The sequence below is a fragment of the Bufo bufo genome, chromosome 8 (genome assembly GCF_905171765.1).
Source record: "Bufo bufo chromosome 8, aBufBuf1.1, whole genome shotgun sequence".
NCBI lineage: Eukaryota > Metazoa > Chordata > Amphibia > Anura > Bufonidae > Bufo > Bufo bufo.
In genome coordinates this window covers 188,838,235-188,863,609 of record NC_053396.1, presented here as the reverse complement: position 1 = coordinate 188,863,609, position 25,375 = coordinate 188,838,235, and the positions used below count along the sequence as shown (strand labels likewise).

The window sequence follows — 25,375 nt, the reverse complement described above, 5'->3', positions numbered from 1 at the left end:
TGTCAAATTCCCTACAGTGCCTCCAAAGGGGAGATTATGCATTACACAATGTCCATTTACGATAATGCAGGACAGGACTGGTCCTCCAGAGCAACAGACGTTTTTTGTAGCCTCTCTCCACTATGGCCGAGAGATAAGGATCCTGACCACTGTGCCCTGTCTATTAAGGAGGGTTTTCATATTGATGCCCTATCCTTAGGATATTTATCAAAGAACCACGGCACTCTATAACTGCTTTAAGTTGCTTGTTTTATTTAATTTAATTAATTCTTTAACCATCCAAAAATTAGCCACTGGCCAACGTTTCGGTCTAGTCTTAGACCTTGTTCACGGCCTTAGTCTGCATAGTAGGGAGTATATAGGATGGTGTCACCATCCTATATACTCCCTACTATGCAGACTAAGGCCGTGAACAAGGTCTAAGACTAAACCGAAACGTTGGCCAGTGGCTAATTTTTGGATAGATAAAGCGGTCCTGTCGTCTCACTGTGGAAGAGTCTAAATAAGACCCACACTAAAATCAAAAAAACAAGGTCACCGCAAATGCATAAAGAGAATTGCACCAGATAAATCAGGAGCTATAGTGGAATCTATTTACATCCTGAAGGCCTCCCCTCGGTAAACGCTCCCCCTGGTAGGCGATCTGCTAACATGTTGCAGCTGTATTTAAAGCCCTACCTATTAGCGCCACTAACTGAACTGTATTCAATTACCCCTTAATTCCACATTTTTGTTCCCTGTACTGCCTACTTTTACCTGTGCTTAAAATAGGGTTGCTAGGCATGGTCCGTCTATCTGTTGATAGACGGAGTACGCTGCGTGCAGGGTCAGATTACTGACAGCCAGGGACTGTAAGTAAATGATTAAAGCGAGGTCCTCCCCAGCAGCTGATAACAGTGCCTGGGCTGTGTGCACTTCTCCCTGTCCCTGCGCTTGGCAGACGCTCCCTCACTCAGTAGACTTGGAGAATGCAGAGTTGAAGCAGCGCAGACCAGGGGAGGGAGATCTGCCGTCTGCTCAGTGTATAAATGAAAGCAACATGTGGTAAGAGGACCCCTTTGTGCTGCAGGAGATTAACCCTTTAGGGGGGAGGGCTCTGGTTACTGACACTTTTGGGGGGCTATTGTTACTGGCTAGTGAGGGCAGGCGGGATTAGCCTCAGGGTGAGGGCAGTGGCGGCCATCTTAACTGAATAGTGAAATTGCAGTTTTATGCAGCAGACTGGTTGCTAAGGGCTGAATCTTATTAAATATGGGGTAAGTCAGTCTAATAGTAACTGATTCTGGAATATCATGTTATTAGTAACTACATAGATGAAAATTGAAATTAGGGTCTAAATGTGACAGTTATCCTTTAAGCTGCAAGGAGGCAGCAGCGCTCACCGAAGCACCATACCCTCTTCAAACAGCTGATCAGAGAGGGTGCCAGGTGTCAGACCCCCACCAATAAGGTATTGATTACCTATCCTGAGGATTGGTCATCAATATTAAACACCCAGAAAACCCCTTTAAAGGGGATTCCCATCCCAGACAATAGGGGCATGTCACTAGGATGTCCCACCTCTGGGACCCGCACCTACATCGAGAACAGATCCATGAAAGTTGTGGAGGGTACACTGCGCATGCGCAGCCATCCTCCATTCATTTGTAGGCGCTGCCGAAAATGAAAGAGCACTGGCTTGGCTTTTTCCGTCGGCCCTATAAAAATTAATGGGAGCGGTGGCCGTGCAAGCTCGTTGTGCTCCCATTCACTTCTGTGGGGAGAGCGCTTGGCGGTGGCCGGACCCCGGAAAACCCTGGGTCCTCCAGCCACCACCCTCCCTGCTCTGTTCTTGGTGTAGGTGCGGGTCCCAGAACCTATCAGACAATGGGGGCGTATCCTGAGATGGGAAAACCCCTTTAATTCATATTCTTCCATAAGTCTAATACAATTTGTAGAAATAATTCTCTGGCTCATCCTGCCATGTATCCTAATTTAGTCCCTATCACAACAGATACTTTTCTCCCTGCCAAACGCTCTCTCCCTTCTCAGAATCCAGTGAATTTTGTGAAATTGTATATTCCAAGTACGAGTACCTTCTGCCTTGAACATTTCTTAATAAAACATGATCAGATTTCAGCTTTAACCCTCACTACCACCCCCAGGACTTCGCTGCAGTTCCTTAAACTACTCTGTGTGTCAAACTTAAAAGTACCATCATATCCTGGGTGGAGCCTGAAGTTACAGAAAAAGCATTAAAAAAAAAACCCTGCCTGTTACTGCACACAGGAGGAAGGAGAGAGGGGGACGGGAGAAGCATGTTCTAGCAAGCTGAGAGACAAGGCCGTCAAATTGCATAGAGAGTGTGAGGACAAGCTACACAACTCAAAGAAGACATCTCAGAACTCAACTCTCCCACCAAAAGAACCTTCCTACAGGACCTTAGCAGGATTTCCACCTCCTTAGTTGTGATGCAGGTCTGAACTTTGTGTAATTTTTATTTTATTTTTTGTTTTGTTTAGTTCCTCACGCTATGTTTTGGTCAACCAGTTGCTGGAGAACATCAGCTTGTCTTTGAACATGGACTTGTCTTTATGGATGGGCACACTTTGAGAGTATTTAGGTAATGATCTCAGAGCACTTGAACAAAGCCTTGATATAGATTGGTCCAGGACGTGAGTGACCATACGGAAATCCTGAAGGTTTGAAAGAAGCTAACAAGAACCCCCTTTCAAAACCGAGAACATGAAAGTACACTTGATGCTTTTGTTGCTGGATCTTCTTCATGTGGCCATGTCAATGTCAACGTGCAAGGCGGTGGATATGGAAGAGGTGAGAAAAAGAAGAATTGAAGCCATTAGAGGACAAATTCTTAGTAAATTAATGCTTACTGAACCTCCAGATGTAGAGAGTGAGGAGATGTCTATCCCAGAGGAGATCCTCTCTGCTTACAATAGTACCATGGAGGCAATTAAAGAAAAAACTGAAAAAGAGAGGCCTGTTGTAGAGGGATATTACTCCGAACAAGTGAAGAAGATTGAAATGATCAAACTAAGTAAGTAACAACCTACCAAACATTCTGGCAATGCATATTATAGAAAGCCAAGTGATGTCCATGATTGTTACATGTACTAAGATTTACTAAAGGTCTACTTATTACAACTTTACATTACATAGTACATTTTGTGGTAGAATTTGTTTGCTTAGTGTGGCAGAAAAGATTATACCCCTGGCAAATGCATTTTTTCTTCCTAAAGGTGTTGGCTTATCGAAGACATTGGTGGTATATTGCTGGGACAGGACACTAATGTCTGCTCAATGGTGGTTCCTGATATGGAAAATGAAATGATGGTGATGCCAGGTAAGCACAGTGCCACTTTGTCTCCTGCTGGCTCTGCTCAGATTTTTCCAGGGGACCCCATTAAGCATGAATATAGTCAATGGAGAATCGGAGCAAAGCCAACAGAAGATAAAGTGGTACATTGCTTACCTAACACCACTGACACTTAAACCTGAGAATCTATGAGCGCCACAGATCAGACATTGTTGTCATGTTCTAGTGATATGCCACCAATGTCTTTGATGACCCTCCATTGACTTTCCATCATGGTGGAAAAATTCTCCCACCTGTAATATTAACACATTGTGTTATTGAGTTATGTTAATATAATAACTGAAGCATTGTTGTAGGCTAGATACTCCTTTGAGAAGAAACAAATTGAGCATCTTGGATCTAGAAGCTGCACATTATGGAGAAGTTTAAAACATTAAGGGCTGATTCACATGACTGTGATCGTCCCAGGAGAAACTGTCTGTGTGTTGGCCGCATCTCCTGAGCCAATCATGGCTGCATCATAGTGTACAGTACAATAGACTCGCTATCACATATGAACTGACTGTATCATAAAACTACATGATACTGTCAGTTTGGGTCCGGGGAGCCGCGGTCAGCCCGGGAGATGTGGGTGACACACAGACCACGTTTCCCGGGCCAATCACGGTGGTGTGAATCATCTCTAACATAGGCAACTTTAATTCAGTTTTGCTGCTTCCGTATGAAAGAATTAATGAGCCAGATTGTAACCACATTGTATCTCTTCCTGTATATCCTGTCACAACTTCCAGATCATCTCCCCTTCCGCTCAGTATGGCCTCCTTGTATTCCACCCCCATCCTTGTCCAGATTTGTGACCCTGCACCTTTCCTTATCTCCTACCATCCTCTCTCATCCCTCACTCATCCTGCTCATTCTCTCTTTGTCATAGTGTGTACTCTTCTCTAATTTGCTGTCATATCCTTCATTATCTATGTCTCCAACCTCTCTGTTTACCTATTCCTCAACCCCATTACCCACATCACAGCCTCTCTTGCTGTTAACAATATCTGTCCAGGTTCAATGTGGCTCTCTGATGTCACTCCTAATTACTTGCTTTGACATTGTTTGCTTTCAATTTCTTCTATTCAATCTTATTCCAGTGTCTCTGCTGTCTTCATTCTTGTCTTATTCCATCACAACTCTTTCCCCTTGATATTTTAAGCCTACTTCTCATCCTCTTCTCTATACGTTGTCTTATCATTGTTGTCGATATTACAGACATAGTCTCAAAACCAGAGCCCAATTCTACTGATCATCTGGATCTTGAACCTTCCTTTATTCACTTTTTACTGCACCCTTTTGCTCTTCTAATTTTCTGTAATAGTTCAACATCTCTATATTACAGTAATTTCCCTGTATAATCTTCCTCGGTCATCACCGGCTCCCCACCATTCATGATCACATTCTCTGTCTATACTATTCATTCCTCCTTACCTTCTGCCTCTTCCATACCCTTCACATCCTATTCTCTACAACCTAGGTTCTCAACCTGTAGTAATTGTACCGCTCTTGCACTCAGCGTAGTGTTTGATCATAGCCTTGGGGGCACTGTGATGTAATTTGTTTTAGTAGGGGGTACTTGGCTTAGGAGCACTGCTCTACAACACTCTCATTATGTTCATATCAACGTCACATTCACATACTTGAGCTCTCTGTTCTTTCCCTCTTTACTGAGCCGTCTTTGTAATTCTCTCCTGTATCAATACCCGTACACAGTCTCTGTTTTTAGATGTGTTTCTCATTCTTGTATGCACTCTTTTTGGTTTCTTAAGGTCGACATACACATTAGTTCTTGGCAGGTTCAACCGACAGTCTAATGTGTATGGGGAGCTCCTAACTCTCCCCAACAGATGATGTTACAAGAGAGAAGGTTTAGGTGAAGTGAATATTTTTGCCTGATCCTTTTGTTGTCCCGGGAGATAAGCCATCTCCAGAGGTGTCTGGCAGTGGGTTTCTTCCCTCCTCCATTGAATACACATACATGTTCTGCAGAACGAATGTGTATGGGGGAGTCGGGAGAGATAGCATTTGGCTAATGAATGTGCATGCAGCCTTTAGTGTCTTCCTTCACAACCTTCCTACATTTCTTCTATTTTCACCCATGCATATATTTTCTAGGTCCCTCTTTTACACCTGCCTTCTATTTTCTTTGACCCTCTACCAAACAGCATACTTACCCTACAGACCTATGTATCTGCTGGGGCCATGAGTAAGCCCCAGTTGACTTTATCAGGTGGTGAAAACCTGTGCATGCCTTCCCTTTGTAGAAGAACTGCATTATACAGAATTATTTGTAAGCAAGGGTGTTAGAATGGGCACAAGGGCAGGGAAGGCCATGTAGGAGAAAAGCACCAGGCTCTTCTATACCAGTTTGCAAAACCTATTTCTATGAGGGTCATTTTGATCTTTACTATGATGTCCCCTTTTTCTATGTACTCCACTGCTTCTGCCCAATTGTTTATCCAGGGTTCCCTCCCCATCCAAACAACTTTTCCCTTTCTGTGTCCTCCTCATGACTTTACCCATTCCTCCTTTTAAGTTTGTCCTTCTCCTCATGCACTTACCCATTGGTTTATTCCCCTTTTCTCTCTTCTATTTCCTCATTCCACCTTGTGTACTTCTCGCACTACTTCTTCAAGTTCATCTTCGTATATTATTCAATCATCTTCTCATCCCATTCCTTGGTGTCTCTATCCCACTTTCCTTATTTTCTCCTTGTCTCTGTCTCTTCCTAATCTCTGTTCCTTCATTCTGTACTGACTTCTTATCATTTAATCTTCTCCCTCCCCTATACTTTCATTCTCTCTCATCGTCTCTTTTCCAATCGTCTTCCTCACCGTGCTTGCCTCTAGTTTCATCTTCTCAGTATCTCCTTAATTTTATTCTCTGTTCCTTGTTTTCCTCTGGATTTCCCCTCCTATTCTTGGTCTCTATCCCATTCTCGTCAGTATTTCCTCATTCGTAGTTTTAGGCCCTCTCTCCTTGTTCTCTCTTCCTCTCCACTTTTGCTGGCACATGATCAGGAAATGCACCGTCGATGCTCTCGTCATTGTACTGTGTTACATGTCAGATCGTGTGTGTAGAGTATTACTAGTCCTCAGTCAGACCTTTGAGTCATTGTGTTATATACAAGCCACATATTCTGCAGTACTTGACTATGTTTAACAACAATGCTATCCATATACACTGGAGTCATTTCATATACAGGGCAGACGTTAAACTGTGTCTACATCCATAACCTCAAAAAGTCCTATATTAATTCATCCCTTACAATACTGAAACACACACTTCTACTTACCCAGTGTAGTAAAAGTCCTCTTCTACACTGAGGATGTTAGTGACACATGGGGGCCTTCTAAAATTCTTCATTGCCATAGCTAAATATATGTTCTCCTAACCATTATTTTTACATCGGCCAGCCATAACATTAAAGGGGTTGTGCAAGAATGGTGGATTTTGGCAAACCCCTCCAATTGGCTGGACCTGTAAAGGGAAGCTTACTTACCTGCTTCCTGGCGCTGTCTTCCCGCTCCTTCTTCTACCAGCCTGCGATGCTCCGCTTGGCTCCCTCTCCATAAACATCCGCTGCGGTGGTGATCGGGTCCCATTACGTCATGACAAATGGTCACATAATGCAGGGGGATCTGGTCTCTGCCGCGGCCAGTGATTGGCTGCGGCGATGTCAAAACAAATGTTTTCAGAGAGGGAGCCCAGCAGAGCATCATAGGCCTGGAGGAGAAGGAGTGAGTCACCAGTGCCGGGAAGCAGGTAAGCTTCCCATTACAGGTCCGGCCAAGTTTGGCAAACACCCCTTGCATAACCCATTTAAAGCTAGGTTTTAGCCAAAAACTACGGACATGTGAAGTGAATAACATTGATTATCTCATGACAATAGCACCTGTCAATGGGTGGGATACTTTAGGCAGCAAGAGGATAGTCCATTCATGAAGTTGATGTGTTCAATCTGAACAACCCTGACAAGGACCAAATAGTAATGGCTGGACAAATGGGTCACAGAATCTCCAAAACTGCAGACCTTGTGTGGTGTTCCTGGTATGCAGTGGCAAGAAGCAGTATGTACCAAAAGAGGTCCAAAGAAAGACAACTGGAGAAATAGGAGCAAGGTCATGAACGTCCAGGGGTCATTGATGTGTGTAGGGAATGAGATCACACAGAAAAGTTATTGTAGCAAAAATAACCGAAAAACTTCTGACTATTACAGAAAGTTGACAGAACACACATGGCATCACAACTTGCTGTGTATTGAGCTAGGTAGCCACAAACCAGTCACAGCGCTCATGCTGACTCCTGTCCACTGCCAAAAGTGCCTATAATGGGCCTTGTCTGATAAATAAGGTTTTCTTTTACTTCAGGTGGATGGCCCAGTGCATGTGCGTCACCCATGGAAGAGATAGCACTAGGTGCACTATGGGAAGAAGGCCAGCTGGAGGAGACATTGTGAAGCAATGGGCAATATTCTATTGGGCAACTTTGGTTCCTGGGATTCATGTGGATGTCACTTTAACAAGTACCACCTGCCTAAACATTGTACCGACCTATTACACCCTTTAATGGCAGTATTCCCTAATGACAGTGGCCTCTTTCAGCGGGATAATGCTCCCGCCACACAGAAGGAATTGTTCAGGAACCATCTGAGAAACATGCAGATAGTTCATGGTGTTGACTTGGCCTGCAAACTTCCAGATCTCAATTCAATCGAGTATCTGTGAGTTGTGCTGGAGAAGCAAATCCAATCCACAGAGGCTGCATCTCACACTTCACAGGACTTAATATATCTTCTGTTAATGTGTTGGTGTCAGTTACCACAGGACATCTTTAGAGGTCTTGTGGGGTCCATGACTCAATGAGTCAAAACATTTCTAGTGGCACAAAGAGGACCTACACAATATTGTAGTGGTTGTCATGTTATGGGTGATCAGTGTCTAGCACCAACCTGTTTGGCAGTGCTGTACCTAGAGTTCACGCACAACATTATATTCCCTAGGTGGATCTCACAATCTTATGTCCTTATCTCGGTACATATTATAGGTTTGATTGAATAGAAACTGATACACTACTGCATTTTTTCTTGCTTGGAAAGACTATAGATTACCTGGAAGAAATCCAAGCAAGGAACATACAAGCATCAGATGATGCTACCTAGTGTAATTGAAATGCATGGTCCTACTGCTACATTGCTCTAAGGAATGAGCCACCATGCCTTCTCTTTTTTTGGAGACATAGATAGAGCCCTGCTTGAACATACTTAGAGGGCAGAACATTAAATATAATACTTTCTAACAACTATGACCCCATGCTGAGGGCAATATGGCAGTGTTGAACTTCCCTTGAACAGAGGTGGTCAATAGTCCCTTATTTAGTCACTCCTTGAAGATAAAATATAGGGCCGTCAAAGAAGCTTAAGCACTGAAGCATATTAATGAGTACAGTGGTTGGTAAATGACCCATGCCCCTGTATGGCCTAGGGGCCCAGAGTGTTCTCAGTTTGCAAATCCATCATTGACCAATACATCATCCTCCATAAAATGATTCATAAGGCATAGTGGAGAAAATAGTACTAAAAGAGTACTACCCCTAAACATTTGAAACCCTAAGAATACCCATAGTGTTGTCTCTGTAATGTATGCAACCCAAATTTCCCAGTTGTACCCTCACAGTAGCAATGATCCTTAGCCACACTCTTCAGTGTCACTGACCCACAATTCTCAATACTTTATGATTTATCCAAATGAATGTATTAGAATTCAGAGTAAGAGGACATCCTCAAAGATTGTATGATTTGTATGCACAATTACTCCTCACCACTAATTTCTTTATTAATACCTTATGGTAACCTTCTTCAAAACAAGACTTAAAAGTTTTTTTTTTCTGGTTTAGAATAACATCTGCCTTCTTCAGAAAACAGTGCCGCACCGATCCACAGGTTGTGTGTCGTATTGCAGCTGAGCTCCGGTCACTTTCATGGAACTAAGATGCAATACCAGACACAACTCATGCATATGTATATACAAGAAGAAAGGTGGCTCCAGCCTCTGTTGAGAAGGATATGGTGCTCTGATCGTGACGGTGCTCCTAATCACTGAAAATACTGGACAGATAGATAGGCACTCAAACATCCGAGGTCACAATAAAAACACTCGTTTAATATAGATTATAAAAACACAATAAACTCTTAGAGAGTATCTCTAATAGAACAAAAGATCTGTATCATAAAATCGTACAAATAAAATAATAGATGCAATATTTGTCGTAGAAAAACCGCACGCAATATTGAAAATTGTACTATGTACACATAGTGTGGGTTTTGACGCAAACTATCTTGTCACAATGTAACTATTGCCCCTATACAGAATAGTAAAACACTTTTTATCTATATTCTTTGTCCGTTGATAGATTCATATATGTACTGTTACGGGACTGATACTCAGAACTATCCAGGATTTAACAGTACATATATAAATTTATCGACGGACCAAGAATATAGATAAAAAGTGTTTTACTATTCTGTTTAGGGGCAATAGTTACATTGTAACAAGATAGTTTGCGTCAAAACCCACACTATGTGTACATAGTACAATTTTCAATATTGCGTGCGCTTTTTCTACGACAAATATGGCATCTATTATTTTATTTGTACGATTTTATGATACAGATCTTTTGTTCTATTAGAGAGTATGGAAGAGTTTATTGTGTTTTATAATCTATATTAAATGAGTGTTTTTATTGTGACCCCGGATGTTTGAGTGCCTATCTATCTGTCATGCATATGTATGGCTCTGCTTCTGGAAGAAGGCAGCCATTATTTAATCCAGATATTTTTTAAATGGGTTCTCCTGTACTTTCATATCCTCAGCATTGGTCCTCAGTATGAGATCAGTGGGGCCTAACACACAGCACATCAACGATCAGCCATTTGAGAAAGTAGCTGCTCTCACCGGAGCTCTGGTGAACACAACTGCCTCCTCATAGCTTACCAAGCACAGTTTCATCCATTGGATAGCGGCTGTGCCTGGTATTGTGCTCAGCCCCATTTATTTGAATGGGACTGAGCTGTGCCTAGGCCATGTGACTGATGAACGTGACGACACATGGCCTAAGCGATCATGGGCCTAAGCGCTCATGGGGCCAAGTGTCAGAACCTCATGTTGATGACCTATTTATTAATATGGAAATCCCAGAAAACCCCATTAAGAGTTTATGAATGGCATTCACATCCAAGGACGGACTGGTCCTTGACTCGACAGGGAAATTTCCTGGTGGGTTGAGCCCCAGGGGGCCGCCTGAGACCTCCTCAAGGACACCAGCCGGGTACATAACAATCTCGTAGCGTCAGGTACTTATGCACCTGGCAATTGGCTGCAGGTGCACTCTTGAATTCAGCTGTACCCTCAGGGTGGTGATACAGTTGAATACTGTGGCAAGGGTAGCAGTATTGTGTTTTTCACCGTGATATTAAATTCTGAGGCAGTATTTTGTGCTGCACCGTGGTATTTGGTTCTGCAGGGGTGGTATCTTGTGCTGCACTCTGGTATTTGGTTCTGCAGGGGTGGTATATTGTGCTGCACTCTGGTATTTGGTTCTGCAGGGGTGGTATTTTGTGCTGCACCATGGTATTTGGTTCTGCAGGGGTGGTATCTTGTGCTGCACTGTGGTATTTGGTTCTGCAGGGGTGATATCTTGTGCTGCACTGTGGTTTTTGGTTTGCAGGGGTGGTATCTTGTGCTGCACTCTGGTATTTGGTTCTGCTGGGATGGTATTTTGTGCTGCACCGTGGTATTTGGTTCTGCAGGGGTGGTATATTGTGCTGCACTGTGGTATTTGGTTCTGCAGGGGTGGTATCTTGTGCTGCACTACAGTATTGCTGCCCCACCTACTTCTGTTTCACTGCCTACTTATATTGGCCCACTTCAGTCAATTTGAACCTGTCTACAACATGGGACACTTTTAGTTTTTTTTCCAGGGCCCAGTCCACCTGTGTTCACCTCCATTAACTTTAAAGGGGGTCAGGTTAGTTATTGTGTTTTCATACGCCCCATTAATAAGTAACCTATGAACCTAGTTTGTAAAGGTCCCTTTAGACGGGACGATACAGCAGGTGATTGTTGGGAAGGAAGCGTTCCTCCCCAGCAATCGCCTGCTCATCAGCAGAGGAGACCGCAATATTTACATGCAGTGATCTCCTCCATAGTACTGGGAGGAGCGATGGCTAATGCCAACGCTCATCCACATACTGACTCGTTGTTTGCCGGCAGCAGAGCGTGTTTACGTGTTTACACAGCCCCTACTGCCAATTTTTGTGTCCGCACAAATGGTCTATTACCTGATGAACAAGTGAAATCGGCGGCACCAAAGTGAATTTTCCTCATCTTTGGGGAAAAAAATTCCTTCTCGTCTCCAAATCTGCGCCCCCCCCCCCCCCATCCTTTTCTCTAGGCACTGGACAACCGCGGCCATTATGGAAACTGTGGTTCTCACAATGATGTCCTCCTTTCCCCAGTATCAGCTCCTGGGAAAGGCAGTCCCAATATAGTCAGCAAATTTCAGAATTTTTTTATTTTTAATTTTTTTTGCAGAATATCATGGGAAAAGCGTAAATAGGAATCAGATGAGGGTCTGTGCTGTCCTGAATCTTCCCTCCAGGGATGCATTTTCTGCAGATATGACAGACAGTATCTTTCAGTATGAAGTGTGGAGTCTAAAGCAATGAGTCAAACGTTGAGGAGATTATTTTTACACCGGGGGTGTTTGCGTCAGGGAACTCTATAATCGGTGGAACCTGAAAATCAGCCAGCCGAGCAGTTGTGCAGCAAAGTGCCTTCCATCGCTTGTTCCAGGAGGCGACCTGGGAATAGTAAACTATTTATTTGACTGTCTGTCTGAGCCCCCATGCCCTGTGCCCCATAGGGCTTCAGACTATGAAGCGATTGTTACAGAGACTTCCCAAACCGCCCTCATTATAAACACACGGGAGCTACCGTCTGATCCACACCTGAAACATGAGCCCGTCTGGAGCGCACGTGTGGAGCAGCCCTCGAACAGTGACAACCCAGTATGAACACAGCACAGATTAAATTACATTTTCTGAACGCCTCGCGGTTAGCGATAGGTTTCATATATTCAAAACCGCTTAACGGTAAAAATGTCTTAGTTGCCCATAGCAACCAATCAGCACTCAGCTTTCATTTTTCTGAAGAAGTTTAAGAAATAAGAGCAAAGCTCCCATTGGTCTTTATTTGCCCATAGCAACCAATCAGAGCTCAGCTTTAATTTTTCTGAAGCAGTTTAAGAAATGAGAGCTAAGCTCTGATTGGTTGCTATGGGCAACTAAGACAGTTTTGATAATTGAAGCCCAATTGTCTCTAGGCAGAGGCGTAACTTGAAGCTCCTGGGCCCCAATGTGAACTTTATAACTGGGCCCTTCATGTACCATGTACTATTTATAATACTGGTTTCTTCTTATGTGGCAGAGGGGCCTTTGGGCCCCCTTAGACACCAGGGTCCAGACACGACTAGCGACTACTACCTCTGCACCCCGTACAGCTATACCCCTTATCTAAGCATAGATACAGGGTGTCAGGCATTAGAGTTGACAACAATGACCTCATTGACCAAAACCGCCTAACAGTAAAACTCTCTTAGTTGCCCATAGCAACCAATCAGCGCTCAGCTTTCATTTTTCTGAAGCAGTTTAAGAAATGAGAACTGAAGTCTGATTGGTCTTAGTTACCCATAGCAACCAATCAGGGCTCAGCTTTCATTTTTGTGAAGCAGTTTATGAAATCAGAGCTGAGCTCTGATTGGTTGCTATGGGCAACTAAGACAGTTTTGATAATTGAGGCTCAGTTGTCTCTAGGCAGAGGTGTAACATGAAGCTCCTGGGCCCCAATGTGAACTCTATAACAGGGCCCTTCACGTACCATGTATTTTTAATAACACTGGTGTCTTCTTATGTGGCAGAGATGCCTTACGGGCCCCCTTAGACACCAGGGTCCAGGTGCGTCTGCTCTGCACCCCCTATAGCTTCACCCCGTATTTAGTGGTTACTAATCCCGATCATAAAAATACAAAACCCTTTTTGTACTCTGACATGGTTTAATGCAGAAATAATCACCTAAACGGGAACCGTACCAAATGGCAAGAGAGGGATGTTTCTGTGCAGATCGTAAATTCGGGAACAGGGACATTTTTAGGAAAAACATGTTTCAGGAACACATCTTTAGAAATCAAGTTTCTTTCTGGAAATGTGGATTTATAGACTTTACTAAGAAGGAGGGGGGTGAGAAATATTTTGAATTGTTAGTAAATTTATGCACAACTTAAGCTTTTCATTATTGGAAGCTAGTAGTAGCTGTTTTTGTGGTAAAAAGTATGTAAATAACATCCATCGAAATGAAAAAATAAATAAATCTCTGCACCAGGGGCACATTGGCATCAGGAACTCGAAGCATCACTTAACTGGGCACAGTAAAAGGAGTCGTACTACCACGCTACTTATTCAGCATGAAAAACGAGTTACTTTGTTAATTTACTTTCTGTTACAAAATTGCCCCCATTGTGAGATATAGCTGTATACTAATGTGCGCGTCCATCTACTGTGGTGGTCGCACATGCTTAGTTCCATCATTTAGTTGCCACCAGCTGTATCTACTGTTAGATGCTGTGATAGTTAGGCCTCATGAACATGAACGTGTTTTCTTTCCGTGTCCGTTCCTTTTTTTTGGCGGACCGTATACGGAACCATTCACTTCAATGGGTCCGCAAAAAAAAACGGAAGTTACTCTGCGTGCATTCCGTATCCCTATGTCCGTATTTACGTTCCGCAAAAAAAGTAGAACATGTCCTATTATTGTCCACATTACGGGCAAGGATAGTACTGTTCTATTATGACCAAGCTGTTCCTTTCCGCAAAATACAGAATGCACACGGAGGTCATCTGTATTTTTTGCGGATCCGTTTTTGGCGGACCGCAAAGTACATACGGTCGTGTGCATGAGGCCTTACAAGGAGAGAGCTGCACTAGAGCCGTGATAGGGAGAGACCTGCAGCAGAAAGGACGCACTCCCTGAGAAAGGACACGTCCCCTGAGTGACCAGCCTGAAATAAATCTAGCAATTAGAACAATGAGTGGAGAGATCTCTGGATCCATGTGAGGTCCAGGGCTGGTTCTAGCTTTGTTAGAAAGAGATTGTCATGTATTATATGATGTCCGATTTTCATTTTTTACATCAATTATGATAGCCCAAGCACGGGGGGTGGGATGGTGGGGGGGTGGGGGGGTGGGGGGGGGATTCGGGGCTGATAAGGTAAGTATTACTAGGTTTGTGATTTTACACCACAAGATTTCAAAGGGAAGGACAACCCCTTTAAAAGGATGATCTGGTGTTTCACAATTTGTTTCTTAAAGGGGTTGTCCATCCCTTTGAAATCTTGAGCCCCCCCCCCCCCTTGCTGGCCCTGCAATGATGACGTCTTGAACACGTGACTGCTGCAGCCAATGATTGATTACAGCGGTCACATGTCTTTGTCAACATGTCCCATCCTCGGAAGCAAGGATCCAGAGACTGGGGAGGAACCCAGGAAGCAGCTGCACAGGAGAGGCAGGGGACTGGTAAATTGAGAATAACACAGTTTATTATTTTACACCATAGTAAGCTTTGAGTCTTAAATTCAAGAAGTGGCCCCCAAAATACGAAAAGAATATAAGAATGCAAAGAAACCAAAAGGGATGCAATTTTCCCCCCGCTAGAATGATGATAAGCATGATGTCCTACTAATGAAACCCCTGAAGATCAGCTGCAATCTATGAGGGAACCTGGCAGCAAGTCTTTAATTTCCCTGCAGCGCCACCACAGGGAAAATGAAGCATTACATTGTGTCCATGGTCTGTCATAGTCTGATTGATTGCCTGAATGATATAAGGTGACACAGCTTTGGACATCTCCGTCTTGTTGCTGTGTCCTTCAGGTGAGGGCACCATCATCATCTCTGAGGGACACAAGTAGGGCCTATGAGAGCCATGAACTACAAGGGGCTCAGACACGATATAACTGTTTAGTCCACCCCAGTGCTGCATGTGATACATGAGCAAAACAGGAATCTGGGATTTATGTATTTCCAGTAGGAAGGTGTCATGTAAGATTAGACATTGCATAGCAATAGTATGGTCATGGTATGTGGTCACATAGGATATGTCTCTCATGGGATGCATGCATGCAGATCTCTGTACCTGAAGTAATTGTATCTGCAACACATACAATATGTGACGATTACTAAGCTCCAAGCACGAACAAGATCAAATGACTTCAGGGCCCAGAACCTAGTCCATCCACTCCCTCACACTCTGTTCTTTGTCAGGCTGTTGGAGGGGGTGGATGCCATTAACTAGCGGAGTCTGTGAGCAGATAGGTGCTACAGAAGACTCACGTCAATAGAGGAAGCATAAAACCAGGCGTAACTGAGGAGTATGGATTCTTCATTGCTCCATAGTAATCAATAATCTCTTGAAATGTTTGATACATTTATTACCAATCCGCCACCCACCGCTGCCAGGTCAAATATGAAAATGGATCAGGAGCCCACGATTTTCAACCTAAAAACAACATGATGTTCATAGCTGGTACAATTTCGTTCTGCTTGCTGCAGTAACTTACAATCTTCTTTCTTCCCTGCCATGTCTTACAAATTTCTATCCTAAAACCAGGCGCGGACTGGCCATAATCCCTACAGGGCAATTTTCTAGTAGGCTGATGCCCATGGGGCCACCTGAGTCCTCCTCATGGCCACCAGCCAGGTACATAAAGATCTGATGCTCTCAGAATTATGCATCAGGCACTTATGCACTTGGCTTGCGGCTGCAGGTGCCCTCCTGAATTCAGTACCGCTGTCCTTAGGAAGGTAATATAGTTGAATACTGCGACGGGGACCGTATTTTGTGTTGCATTGTGGTATTTGGTTCTGCTGGGATGGTATTTTGTGCTGCACTGTGGTATTTAGTTCTGCTGGGGCGGTATTTTGTGCTGCATGGTGGTATTTGGTTCTGCTGGGGCGGAATTTTGTGTTGCACGGGGATATCTGGTTCTGCTGGGGCGGTATTTTGTGCTGCACTGTGGTATTTGGTTCTGCTGGAGCAGTATTTTGAGCTGCACTAAGGTACTATTTCTGTTGTCTGCCTACTTGTGTTGCCCCACCTTCTGTCAATCTGGATCCACCTATAACTTGAGTCCACTTTTAGTTTTTCTTCCAGGGTCACTTTAAGTTCCCAGTCCAACCCTGCCTGAAATGGTCTGATTTCTTATAATGACTTTTGAAGCTGTCGTTGGATGCATTAGAGGAACCTAAAACAAGTCTGTGCTGCATGGAGGAGCAGTCTCTTGTAGAGCAGATACAATGTTCTATGACCACTACAAGTAATGGTAGAGTGACTGCTACGCTAAATGAAATCCTGTATAAAATAACTCCTACCCCTGGGCTAACGATAAGTAAAATGTAAAGTATTTACCCCAAAATGTACATAATAAGAACTTTACCATGGGATTGACTAATATTATTACACAAGATAATAGAAATGTGGTCACTCTTGCCCCCTCCTCCACAACGTCCAATTCTAGCCAAAATTTTGGACTTGTCCAAAAACCCAGGCTACGGCTACGTGTGCACAGCTTTCTGCTCTGGATTCTTTCTTACTTTTATATTGTCAGAGTAGATCTCGGAGAAGTGGCGTTTTGTTTGGTTTACGATTTAGTAATTTTACTCAAGATGTGCCTTTAGTTGCAGGACAAGGGTTTCCCTTCAAGACATTATCTATGAGAGACAAGAGGCTGATGCATGGATTTCCCTGGAGTCCACGACCTTCATCATCTCGGTGGTTCACTAACATCCTGACTAATCAAGGATGGAAAAAGAGAAGCAACCTCCTTGAATCAACTTTTTCTTTTTCCACATTGGGTTGTACCGGATGGAGGAGAACGCAGATTTGCTAAGCTGGTGAAACCAGCTGGCTTCAGTAAACCTTCTTCTTAACCTTTTCATTGCTGCTCTGTCACTGGGTTGGTAGTGTGCATCTTGTAAGGAAGAAGTCTATCACTTTATTTAGAGATCAAAGAAGTTTTAAAAAGACAAAAAAAACTCCCAAAATCTTGGATTTATTGTGTTCAAATTGTAGAAAATGTTAACTTTTTTTTAAAAGGGCTTGTCTCATGATAGACAACCCCTTTCGGAATGCAGTCATCATAGTGATCAGCTGATCGCCATAGGTCCAGCTCCTGGTCCTTCTGGAGGAAGCAGCCCATTTTGTCAAGGAAGCCTTGTGTGTCTAATATTATATTGTATTTTGGTTTATTATGTTGAAACTTATATGTTTATGAAGAAGTTAATGTCTGGATTTGTCGATTCTTTGTTTAGATGAGAATGAAGATGAATCTCAAAGAAGTTACGAAAATGAACATGTCTTCCCATTCAATGCATCTCTTGCAAGGGAGCTTGTGGAAAGCCCAGACCAGCTACACAACGCAGAACTGCGCATATTTCGGAAAGAAGATCAAAATAAGGATCACCAAAAAGAGATCAGGCTGGAGCTGTACAGGGTAAGCTGGAGGTGACTGGGGTGGCATTTATACATGAACCAAGAGAGTCCAGAGCGACAGAAGACTACATAGAACATCAATACCAGTGTGTTTAGATGGTCAAATGCAGTAGTACTCACAGTTCACGGTGGCAATCTTCACCCTGGCTCCCCCTGGGCTGTACACAGTGAATGGAGGGAGCATCCGTTCTTTCCTCGGGACACTCCCTGACTTTCTGGGACTCCTGCCTGATGGTAAACAGGGTGCTCTTGATGTTAGGTATTTGGCAGGATGCAAGGCAGGAGTACAGATGCAGGACCGGCAGATGGATAATGGAGTCAATACTCAGGCCCGTTGATTGCAATAAAGGAAGTCTTTCTTTACTACATTGATGATGGGAGTAGTAGTACATATAGCAGCAAAAGGCACAGTTCCAAAGTATATCACAGTATAGTCTCCTCCCAATAACTGTGTATGGGCAGTGACAATTATGGTAATAGTAGTGCTCCCTGACGCTCCTTCTAAGGACACTTTACACTTTCCATACCCTACTATTCCATTTCTTCCATACCTCTGTCCACACCATCAGAATCCTGAATCACCCAACCGCCATTCATGTAGCCTTGAATCAGAACAAGGGCTTGGCCAGAAAAGACCTCTCCAGCCTGAGATCAGAACTGCTGTTGGGAAGTGATGTGCTACATGGCCTGCATATATTTTAAGGGCAACTCAACACTGAGATGTCACCCAGAACCCTATAGTTTGGCTTTGGCACGCTGTATAACTATAACTATGGTATGCATGTCATGGTCACTGTTGTCTCTTGGTCTGAGATGTCACCGAGAACTCCATAGTTTGGCACAATTTAAAACTATTGTATGCATGTCACAGTCAATTTGTCATCTCTTAGTCTGAGATGTCACCTAGAACCCCATAGTTTGGCACGCTGTGTAACTATGGTATGGATGTCACAGTCACTGTCATCTCTTGGTGTGAGATGTCACCTAGAACCCCATAGTTTGGCAAGCTGTGTAACTATGGTATGCATGTCATGGTCACTGTCATCTCTTGGTCTAAGATGTCACCTAGAACCCCATAGTTTGGCAAGCTGTGTAACTATGGTATGGATGTCACAGTCACTGTCATCTCTTGGTCCGAGATGTCACCTAGAACCCAATAGTTTGGCAAGCTGTGTAACTATGCTATGCATGTCGCGGTCACTGTCATCTCTTGGTCTGGGCAGTCTTTCTCAAGTTTATCGCTGACATATATATGAATGATATCTTTGCTGTTGCATCAAAATAGTCAGCTATGTCTAAAATTTAGACAGGCTTAGGGATATATCGATCCTTCAAGGCTCGTTGCCTAATTCAAGGTCATTGTCTCACTCTAGCTGCACCCCCTTCCTAGGTTCTCCTGAAGAAGGATGAATGAAGTAATTGCCACTTTTCATATGATGCTAAAAGCCAAGAACCGTGCCTGTACTAGAGTGCTCCATGCTGATTGTGGGTCCCCATACTAACAGTCCCTGATGGATTCCCAAGCAGTGTACCCACTTTGGGTAGGGAGATTTACAACACCAGATGGGGTTATAGAAACAAGACAAACCTAGAACAAAGTTTTGATGCAGTCCACAGAAAAAAAGAACACAATAACATATAATTTCTAAAGCAATCTTTTTCTGCTTCCTACTGATTGAATGGGAGGGACTGAAACAAGTCTGTGTATGATGGAGGTGCAGTATACTGTATAGCAGACACAAGTTCCTATGACCTCTGAATGCACAATGTGTATTTAGGGATTAACATGACCACAACTTCACAAAGTAGCTGCATACTCTGTACACCGGCGATAAGTACGGTTTATTTTGACCCTGTCATATACACTCACCTAATGAATTATTAGGAACACCTGTTCTATTTCTCATTAATGCAATTATCTAGTCAACCAATCACATGGCAGTTGCTTGGTCAAGACAATCTCCTGAACTCCAAACTGAATGTCAGAATGGGAAAGAAAGGTGATTTAAGCAATTTTGAGCGTGGCATGGTTGTTGGTGCCAGACTGGCCGGTCTGAGTATTTCACAATCTGCTCAGTTACTGGGATTTTCACGCACAACCATTTCTAGGGTTTACAAAGAATGGTGTGAAAAGGGAAAAACATCCAGTATGTGGTAGTCCTGTGGGCAAAAATGCCTTGTGGATGCTAGAGGTCAGAGGAGAATGGGCCGACTGATTCAAGCTGATAGAAGAGCAACGTTGACTGAAATAACCACTCGTTACAACCGAGGTATGCAGCAAAGCATTTGTGAAGCCACAACACGCACAACCTTGAGGCGGATGGGCTACAACAGCAGAAGACCCCACTGGGTACCGCTCATCTCCACTACAAATAGGAAAAAGAGGCTACAATTTGCACGAGCTCACCAAAATTGGACTGTTGAAGACTGGAAAAATGTTGCCTGGTCTGATGAGTCTCGATTTCTGTTGAGACATTCAAATGGTAGAGTCCGAATTTGGCGTAAACAGAATGAGAACATGTATCCATCCTCTGATGGCTACTTCCAGCAGGATAATGCACCATGTCACAAAGCTCGAATCATTTCAAATTGGTTTCTTGAACATGACAATGAGTTCACTGTACTAAAATGGCCCCACAGTCACCAGATCTCAACCCAATAGAGCATCTTTGGGATGTGGTGGAACGGGAGCTTCGTGCCCTGGATGTGCATCCCTCAAATCTCCATCATCTGCAAGATGCTATCCTATCAATATGGGCCAACATTTCGAAAGAATGCTCCTTGTTGAATCAATGCCATGTAGAATTAAGGCAGTTCTGAAGGCAAAAGGGGGTCCAACACCGTATTAGTATGGTGTTCCTAATAATTCTTTAGGTGAGTGTATAAAACTGGTACGTTCTGCAGTATTTGTATGGATTGGGAAGAAACGTTCATATTGACTCTGTTGCACCCATGAAAGGATTTGTCTATGTATTTTATTCCTCACACAGGTAGAAAGCAACACGTCCTCTCGATTCCTGGACAGTAGGTTTGTCTTTCCTGGAAGGCAGGGAGAGTGGATGTCATTCGATGTCACTGATACAGTAAAATGGTGGCTGACCCGACAAGGTGAGAGGCCACTGGCTACAAACGTTTGCATTTCTTTGTTAAGCACCGTATCATACTTTTTCTTAATTCTGTAGTTATAGGGTTATACAGGGTCACCACCAGACGTGTCTGAGCTGGGGATCGCACTGGGGTTCCTTGGGCCCACCAGAGAAAATTATTCTCGGGCCCCAAACCCCATATCATCAATAAAATCTAATGAATTATGATTCAAAGAAATAGACCCCAGATGAGTCCAGCATGAAGGAGCCCAGCACCGCCCCCCATCCTCAGAATCTCCTTCTTGCTCCACGACGCCAGAAAGCTAGAGCGCCGTAATCTCGTGATGCGCGAGCTAGCGCATGCGCAGTTCCTTCCCTGAGGCTGATGCCAGCACAGGGAAGGAACACTATTCCGACACTGCGCATGCGCTAGCTCGCGCATCGCGAGATTACGATGCTCTAGCTTTCTGGCGTCGTGGAGCAAGGAGGAGATTCTGAGGATGGGGGGCGGTGCTGGGCTCCTTCACGTTGGACTCATCTCAGGGACAGGACACATCTCAGGGTAATTTGCATAAGTATCAAATAGTTTTTTTTACACAATAAAAGCACACAGAGCAATGGGGACTGGATATTGCGGATGTGCTAGCGGCCATCTAGCAGCCTATGTCCTCAGCTCTATACACAAAATCCAGGTGACATGTTCCCTTTAAGTTGCATTACTGAAATAAATGAACTTTGTACGATATTCAAATTTTTCGAGTTTTACCTGTATATAAGATCAGCTCTTCTTGGTGAAAATGAATCTGCCCGTATAAAAGGACCCTGGGGCTCAAATCATCTCTCGTCTATAGATTGAGAACTAACAATGTCTGAAGTCTGTCCTTGTTCTGTTTACAGCCAGCAGCGAGAACTTCACATTAAAAGAGCCGTGTTCCTGTACTAGCCAGGGAAATAGGATACAGGTGCAAATAGGGGGTAAGTAAAAGATGGATATAACACATAGATAGATAGATAGATAGATATGAGATGATAGATAGATAGATATGAGATGATAGATAGATAGATAGATAGATAGATAAACATATTTGATAGATATTAGATAGATAATTAGATAGAAATATGTGAGATAGATAGATAGAAAGACAGACAAACCGATAGATATCAGATAGATTGACAGATAGATATTAGATAGATAGACAGACAGACAGATATAAGATAGACAGATAGATTATATTACTTAGGTACCCCACACCCTAAAGTGAAAATGCACATTATTTTGCTTTATTTCAGGTTTTTCTGACACACGAGGCGACATGCAAGTTCTCAGCAATGATGGGAAATACAATCCATATTTACTAATCACATACACCCCCAAGGGTCGGATTGAGGAAGGACACAGCAGCCGCAGAAAGCGAGGAGTGGACGAGGAATACTGTCGCACGTCAGTATATCTTAAGACAATTTTAGCACAGCCACTGGATATACCATAAGTGTCTGATAGGTGGGGGTCACACTTCTATGGCCCCCATCCTTCGGGAGAATGGGGGTCCTTGATCCTGGTTCTTCTAGGTGTGACGCAACCAGCTGCCACATAAAGATGGAGTTTGAATGTAGAAGTGTCCTCGTAAGCTTTGATCTGTTCAAACTCCACCTGGATGCAGTAGTTGGTGGTTGCCTCTCATGGGTTAATGTGGGTCTGGGAAGTGAGGGGGGGGGGGGGGGTTAAAGATGTGGGGCCCCAATCATTTGTGGCATATCCAGTGGATAGACATATTTTAATTTTCTGCCACAGCTTCATAGCAAAGATCATGTATCTAAAATCCAACATTATCAGCATTGTAACTAGAAGCCTCCACAGCATTTTACCATACCACAACAGTTGTCATTTGTAGCTGCATGATTTGTTTTATGTACCAGGAAGCCCAGGATGAACAGTGTAATAGGTCCTACCCACATAGAGAGGCGATGCCGAGTAGAACTGTTGTCAGAGGACACATTGATTTAACCTTGAGTCTTTAATTTACAGGAATACGGGAAAAAACTGCTGTGTGAAGCCTCTCTACATTAACTTCCGTAAGGACCTCGGATGGAAGTGGATTCATGAACCAAAAGGCTATGAAGCTAATTATTGCCTAGGGAACTGTCCCTTTATCTGGAGCATGGACAAGCAGTACAGTAGGGTAAGTACACAGATATCATAGCCATTGATTAACTAGGTATGTGTGTATGTCCGACTGCAGGATAACATAGACGCAAGGATAACAACATTACACCCTATATTGACCCTGACTCTAAATTTTACAGGTCCTGTCCCTCTATAACCAGAACAATCCAGGAGCATCCATCTCCCCATGCTGTGTGCCAGATGTCTTGGATCCTCTCCCTATCATCTACTACGTTGGTCGAACACCAAAAGTGGAGAAACTGTCAAACATGGTGGTACGGTCTTGTCAATGCAGCTGAGACTTAATATTAGAGGTCATAGGTTAAGGAAACAACATGGTACTGGACTCTCCCACAACATACTTTAATCAGAATGACCTGTGGTCAACACTTGCCCTCACCCTTCTCTCCTCTACATTTGAACCTGAAGTCTGAGGTCACCAGTGAGGTTCTTCCTGGATGTCCAAAATCAGTAAAGACTCTTCTTTTACACAGAGCTCTATATCAATGGTTCCAGTGCTCCAGTGATAGTCCACCACCACCGTCATCCCATATATGAGAGAGAACAATGATCTGCCTCCCAACACTCAGCAGGACTTGCCATGCTTGAAGAACAGACCCTCATGCATTTCATGTGGTATCAACCAGAAAGTCAATTAGCACAAGATGGTGGATTGTACCACAACACATATATTCAATGCAGACTTTCATTCAGCTTGGTGCTTTTCGAACCCATCACAATAACATTTGCAGCTCATCACCAGCCTTCACATGTCGTGTGGTATCTGGAAACAGGACCTCTCTAGCGCTGCTGACCCTGTAGTTATCAGTAGACGTCCCTTCTTCCCCTTCATATCTATATATTTACACATTTTTTTACATGAAATAACAATGCCATATTCAATGCTGTTGTATGCATAGAGTGCTACAGGTACAGTAAGTCCGGCCTTAACCAGTATACAAGACTTGACACCTGGGATACAGAAGAAAGTAAGTCTAATATAGGAGCAGATCTTTGGTCTTCTTCCACAGTAACCATAAGCAGGGTTGACTGCTCAATCCAAAAATCTCTTGTTCCTTCTCAGGTAACGGGAACCTCTCAAGTTGCGTTCAGTTATGGTCCGTGGTGGCCCCAATATTTGCCTTTTTTCTCATTTGCAATCATTTGGTAATGTGGCAGCTCCAGGAGCCACTGGATTGTTACAAGATTATTGGTGGTGTTAGCGTTCCCTGAACGACTTAAAAAAAGATGGCTACTTTGGCTTGTCCATAACATTAAGTCAATCACAGGGCATACTGCTGAGACCCCAAGTGATAGGCCAACATCTGTTCATTTTTGGCTTTGTTTTCTTGCAGCAACCCTGCAGGTGAAATGCAGCCATTGAAATGAGTGGACTCTGTGTGCTTGGATATGCTTGTTCCTCCAGAGTAAGAAGCTCCTTATAGCTATTTTCATGGCTGGTTAAACCCCTTATGGTGTGAGGCACATCTTCATCCTGAGAGGGCCCAAAGGTTCCTCTGCCACAGAACAAGACACTAGTATTCTAAATGGCATATGGTGGTGAGGGTCCCCGTTACAGCCTTCTTATTGGGGCCTAAGAGCTTTGAGTTATGCCTCTGCCATTCACTAGCTATGGAGGACCAATAAGCCTAAAATACAAGGTGTCTCGCGGAACAGAACAGCTAATCACAATCACAAATATCCAAACAGAGGTTTCCTGAAGTGGAAGCGCCAGCAGACTTCCTGCCGTTGAAGAACACAGCATGGGCCCATTGATATTGTCAAAAACGTCTACACAGAACACAGTGGAAAGCTGTTCGTAGCCCGTTATATTGTCTATACGTGCCTCGGATTGTATTTTATATCATGTGGTTAGGTAGTGATAAAAGAAGGGGGGGCGTGACTGAAAATGGGCATGCGCCATCACACAACTTTTTTTGGTCCATCATTCATTCCGATAAATAAACTCTTGACATGAATTATGGGCATGAATTCGAAACTACTGATCTGAAGTGACTTCATGCCCACTATGGAGTGGGCAGGTCCTTATATGAGTCAGCTGGCCTTTAAAGATGACCTATCACCTCTCCTATCATGCCTAAATACTATTCTCCTCCATGTAATAAAGTTTCTGGAGCATCTCATCATATAGATCTATGTTGTTCCAT

At 43.5% G+C, this 25,375-nt stretch overlaps 1 protein-coding gene across 2 annotated transcripts; it reads left to right on the top strand.

Moving 5' to 3' along the window:
- Positions 1-2,249: 2,249 nt before the first annotated feature.
- On the top strand, positions 2,250-25,375 carry TGFB1 (transforming growth factor beta 1). 2 transcript variants are annotated; one of them, XM_040442201.1, is made up of 8 exons: positions 2,251-2,811; positions 2,882-3,034; positions 17,777-17,958; positions 20,948-21,065; positions 21,941-22,018; positions 22,334-22,484; positions 23,070-23,223; positions 23,348-25,375. In XM_040442201.1, exons 2-8 carry the CDS (start codon positions 2,899-2,901, stop codon positions 23,504-23,506), a joined length of 978 nt encoding a protein of 325 aa, XP_040298135.1. In that variant the 5' UTR covers positions 2,251-2,811; positions 2,882-2,898; the 3' UTR covers positions 23,507-25,375. The 2 variants fall into 2 exon arrangements, with proteins under 2 accessions (XP_040298134.1, XP_040298135.1); XM_040442200.1 differs by having other exon boundaries at positions 2,250-3,034.